This window comes from Macrobrachium nipponense, chromosome 3, assembly GCF_015104395.2.
Source record: "Macrobrachium nipponense isolate FS-2020 chromosome 3, ASM1510439v2, whole genome shotgun sequence".
NCBI classification, from domain to species: domain Eukaryota; kingdom Metazoa; phylum Arthropoda; class Malacostraca; order Decapoda; family Palaemonidae; genus Macrobrachium; species Macrobrachium nipponense.
Window position 1 is genome coordinate 132476323 of NC_087202.1, and position 5000 is coordinate 132481322.

Here is a 5000-nt window from a genome sequence, read left to right on the forward strand (position 1 = left end):
ATGTGTGTGTACTACACTTTTTAAAACACGCGCACAATGTCTACACATTTACTGATACCCGTTGGTGAAGACTCAAATACAGTATTTATTTCTGAGATAGAGAGAGAGAGAGAGAGAGAGAATGATGTTTTAGGACTCCAAGGCGTGTTATTTTTACAATTATTTTGTTATCTTGGTATTCTTTTTTAATCTTGAGATCTTCTATTCAATTCTCGAGATTAGTAAGAAAATTACCATAACTTCACTAGCAGCAGCACACATCTGAACGACTCGGCCATTAGCACGCTAAAACCACCAACCTTATGAAACTGACCTCGAAAAGGAACTCGCATGATACATGAGATACATGACAAAACCACTGTTTATTGGTGAAAATTTTGGGGTCGCATGATATGCGAGATCGCACGTACTCGAGTATATACGGATATATATATATATATATATATATATATATATATGTTATATATATAATATATATATATATAATATGTATAGCTATGTAATTACTTGGTAAATAGTATATATAAAACTTAATTATAAAAATGTCATACTATTTCACTAATGAAAACAAATGTTTTTTGAACTGGTTGGAAACTCATATGTTTTTTAACATTCTGGTTTGATTATAGAGCAAAACATCTGACAATTGTTTATTTAATGTGTTATCTTGGCATATTGGTCTGGCGGATTCTTTTCATTTATTTAATTACTCATATTAACTCCGTAACATTTTCTTTGCATCAAAGTACCAAGTTTTTCTTGTCTGCCTGAACCCTTTTCCATAAAGTGGCGTGGTTGGTTTGTTGTTTGCTTCCAACCTTGGTGGTCGCGGGTTCGATTCCCTGCCATTCCATTGAGGAGTGAGAGATGTGTACTTTTGGTGATAGAAGTTCACTCTCGACGTGGTTCAGAAGTCATGTAAAGCCGTTGGTCCCGTTGCCGAATAACCACTGGTTCCATGCAACGTAAAAACACCATACAAACAAACAAAAATCCATTTGCAGGGGCCATACTTTATGCCTTGTTTTTATATTTTTGATCCTTCATAATAAACTTATAGCATAGTCATCTTACATTGCCAGGTATGAAAATCATTAAAATGCTGTAATATAATTTACTTAAACTTTAGTAATTTTTAAATTTTTTTTTCCCTATACAGTGTTTTATCCTTCAACTACTCAGCAGCAGCAGCAGCTGAAGCCAGCAGGTCAAGCTTTTCACAGGGAACGAAAGCTTTTAGCGATTGTTGATCCAAACACTGGTAAAAACATCTTGGATGATATACACAATGAGAAGGCAGATTCTAATAAATCATCAGAGTCTAGTGCTAGTAATACTCCTGCACCTGTAAGTAATTTTTAAATATATTTTTGTCAGGTTTTTGTCAAGTTGTGAAGGTAAACTTTTGAAAGCATTACACACATTTGCCTTTGAGAGAGTAAGTGCTTGTTGATATGAAAATGTTATATGTATTCATATGTACAAAGTAATTTTCTTGTTATTCAGAGTTAAAGGCGAAATCTTCACCATTTGTATTTTTATGTAATTAATCTTCCGTAAAATGTTTTAAAATAAATCTAATGAAGGGATAGCTGAGCACTTTCGTCCTTCAATAAGACATTATCGAAACAAATGAGATACAGTTGAAAAGAAAGTTACAGTTGAGAGGCAAATGAGATACAGTTGAAAAGGAAGTTACAAGGTGAACAAAAGATAAAGAATACCATTGGTTCATTGTCAAAAAGGTAAAAATCAAGGAGAATCCAGGATAATATTTATCTACAACTTCTTTAGATATGAAGGCATCGGGTTTAAACAAACTAGGACTTTAATTTAGTGTGATGAAACAAAATTCAATGATATTCCTTTTACCCGTGTCACTACACGGCATTAAGGATTTTGTCGGACTCCAGTTAATAGGATGATTGAAATCTCCCGTATGTATGAATAATGCATTTGATATTTGACCAGTTCGCTGAATATTGGTGCCGTTTGATTCATTGTGAAAGTGATTTTCCAGTTTGTCTGTAATATATTTTATTACACTTTTTACAAGGAATTTCATATATGCAACCAGAAACATCCTTAGGAGAATTTATTACTAAACTCTCAACATTAATATTACTGTAAACAACATTTATGTGGGAAAGCTTTAAAATTATAGTAATTTCTGAAAACCGTTCATCATTTTGTAATTTAAGAATGTTATGTTCATTAATTCAAGTTTGTCATTAGTTAAATGAATTTCTAGCTGTTTTCCATGCTACATCTACAAAAGTCTCGAGGCAATATCATAGTTATATCTTGGTGTCTATAAACTGTGGGCTACAGACACGCAAAGCTCTTAAGAACATCCCAGAAAACGGAGAATTTAACATTAGATGGTGATTGAAATAATAATGAACAAAAGAGGCAATCTTAGTTGGTTTTCGAAAGACTAAAAAGGTCAAATTTCTATTATTTTTATCGACTTACATCAAGAAAATTCAAATTACAATTTCTTCCTCTACGGTAAATTTCATAGAAGGGACTAAATTATTGAGCCTAATCAAAAATTCCTGGAGATTTTTGTGAACTGGCCAAATACAGAAAATATCCACATGCCTAAACCGTATAAATTTTTGGGGCAAAAATTCTTGTTAAGAGGTTTCTCTAAATATTCCATGTAAATATTGCTAAGGACATGAGATAAGGGGTTACCTATAGCCATGCCAAAGTTTTGTACAGAAAATTCACCATTAAAACAAAATTTACTTTCTTTGATACATAACTGAATACGACTAAAGTGGTTTGCTACAGTTAAAGGCATATCATAACTTTCTAATTCTTCCTCCTCCAAAAATTCAAGTAAATCATCTACAGGCCCTTTTGTAAATAGAGCCATCAAACCATATTAAAATAAAAATTCAAATTTTTTCTATTCAGTTTGTTTATAGTCAACATTTTTTACATTAGCGAAATGTTTCCTACCTAATGTTTAAGAATCTTTATAAGCTATTTAGATAAATTATGTGACTGAGACTACTGAACTAATGATTGGTCTGATAGGGTTATTGATTTTGTCTCTTTTGACTAAACCATATAAATTAGGTAGGTAGGAGCATTGAGGTATAAATTGTTTAATTAGATGGTCCAAGCCCTTTAGAATGGATTTTATTTGTTTATTGAAGGTGTTCACTGTCTATGTAGGATCAGACCATGGTTTTGTATAAGTTTCACTATCATTTAATAATATTTACAGTCACTCTTATTCATTATTACCACTGCATTAGACTTGTTTGCCTATGTTACTAGCATTGTCTTATTTTTTAAAAAGTTTTTTATAAGCCTGGAGAAATCTTATGGGTACACTAGTGGGAGAAAACTTGGGCAATGCACCATACACAATTCCTTTACAAATACTGATGTCCTCAGGACTTAAATTACAAAATGATTTTGAGATGTTGACATATTCCAGGTTACCATCAGAAACACCAAAGCTTAATCCATATCCCAAAGATGCCGTCTTAGTACTATCCTTGAAGTCGTAGGTTGGCATGCTTAATACTCTCGTTTTCAGCAATAAGGTTCTTCAGCTTGAATTGAAGCTTCCTTTTAAGATGGCTGCAACACTTTTTTTATTTCCCGTAGCAATAATCCAGCATCCGATTCCTTCACTACAAGGAACAGTCTGATTAAAGCTGTACCGTCTGCTTCTTAGGGTACAAAATGCCCAAGTCGATTTTACCAAGGAGAGTTCTACGTTTAGCAGAGCAAACCTTTCAACGAGTTCTAATGCATCAAAATCACAAAAGTGAAAGTAGATGAAAGTTGAAACAAAGAAATTCTCTAAAAATGCTCATGCCTGAGTGTTTTGATAGTTTTATCACTGAAAATTCATTTAGTCATGAAAATATGAGAATGCAATCATTTGAATTTGCAAATAATGGTGCATATGGTCAATAGAAAAAATTCTCTCTCTCTCTCTCTCTCTCTCTCTCTCTCTCTCTCTCTCTCTCTCTCTCTCTCTCTCTCTCTCTCTCTCTCTCTCTCTCTTTTATATATTATTTTTTTTTTTTTATATCGTATATGTAGTATACAGTACAGTGGAACTTCTACATACAAAAGTCCCTACGTACAAAAAATTCAGATTACGAAAGCAAAGACAAAGATTTTTTTGCATCTGTGTACGAAAATAATTCAGGTTGCGAAAGTGAGATTCGCCCGGGCCGCCGAGAACAATTTTAAAATTTGCGCGCCGCCAACTCGGTAGACTTGCCACCATCCTCCCGCTCTCCCATTGGTTCCTGATGCTAGTCACAGCCGAAAGATGCTGCTCTCCTATTGGTCAACATTGTCCCATCATGCGTCTGTGTAAAGGCGTTCCTTGACCATTTTTTGCGGCGGCGTTATCATAAACACAGGGAATTCATTCGTTCACATATGTTTCGTTTGTTAATGTAAATTTGTGTTAGTGATTTTGCTTTCATTGTACTGTAAGTTACTTTATCGTGTTGTGTATAAACTTAATTACGTACTTACGTTATTAGCCATGGGTCCCAAGGATGTTGCTGAAGTTCACGGAAAGAAGAGGATGATTGCTATGGAGACGAAGATGGAGATAATCAAGAAGTGTTATTGTTTTCTGCCATTTGTTAATGTATTTCGTAAAGTTTAGTGTTTAATGTTTCCTGCCATTTTTAAAATTTATTTTGTCCTCTGTCGCCTTTTTCGGACATCGCCTCACTCGAAAGGTTTATAGAGAGATTTGAACTTTTATTATTTTTCTATTTTGTCTGTAATGTCCTCTTCTGTAAATATTAGTTTGTCAAGCTGTTCTGCCACCTTATTTTTTATAGGTCAGGGATTGAGGGAATGTCTTCAATAGTGAAAATAGTAATAATGTTATTCAGTAACTTGCATTTTTCATACCTGAGTTCGCTAAGTTTCTTTATTTGTCTCTTAAAGGACCTATGCCATTTTTTATTGGCTTCCTACTTTTAACATGCACAAAGAATTCT

The 5000-nt window shown here is 33.6% G+C and overlaps 1 protein-coding gene across 4 annotated transcripts in view; it reads left to right on the plus strand.

Annotated features, from left to right (window-relative positions):
* The window catches only part of LOC135222060 (eukaryotic translation initiation factor 4 gamma 3-like), a 198015-nt gene that overhangs the window by 86687 nt on the left and 106328 nt on the right, over positions 1-5000 (plus strand). For all 4 annotated transcript variants that reach the window (XM_064260204.1, XM_064260207.1, XM_064260206.1 and 1 more), the window contains one exon: positions 1160-1347. In XM_064260204.1, coding sequence (XP_064116274.1) covers positions 1160-1347 — 188 coding nt within the window. The remainder of the gene's footprint in view (positions 1-1159; positions 1348-5000) is intronic.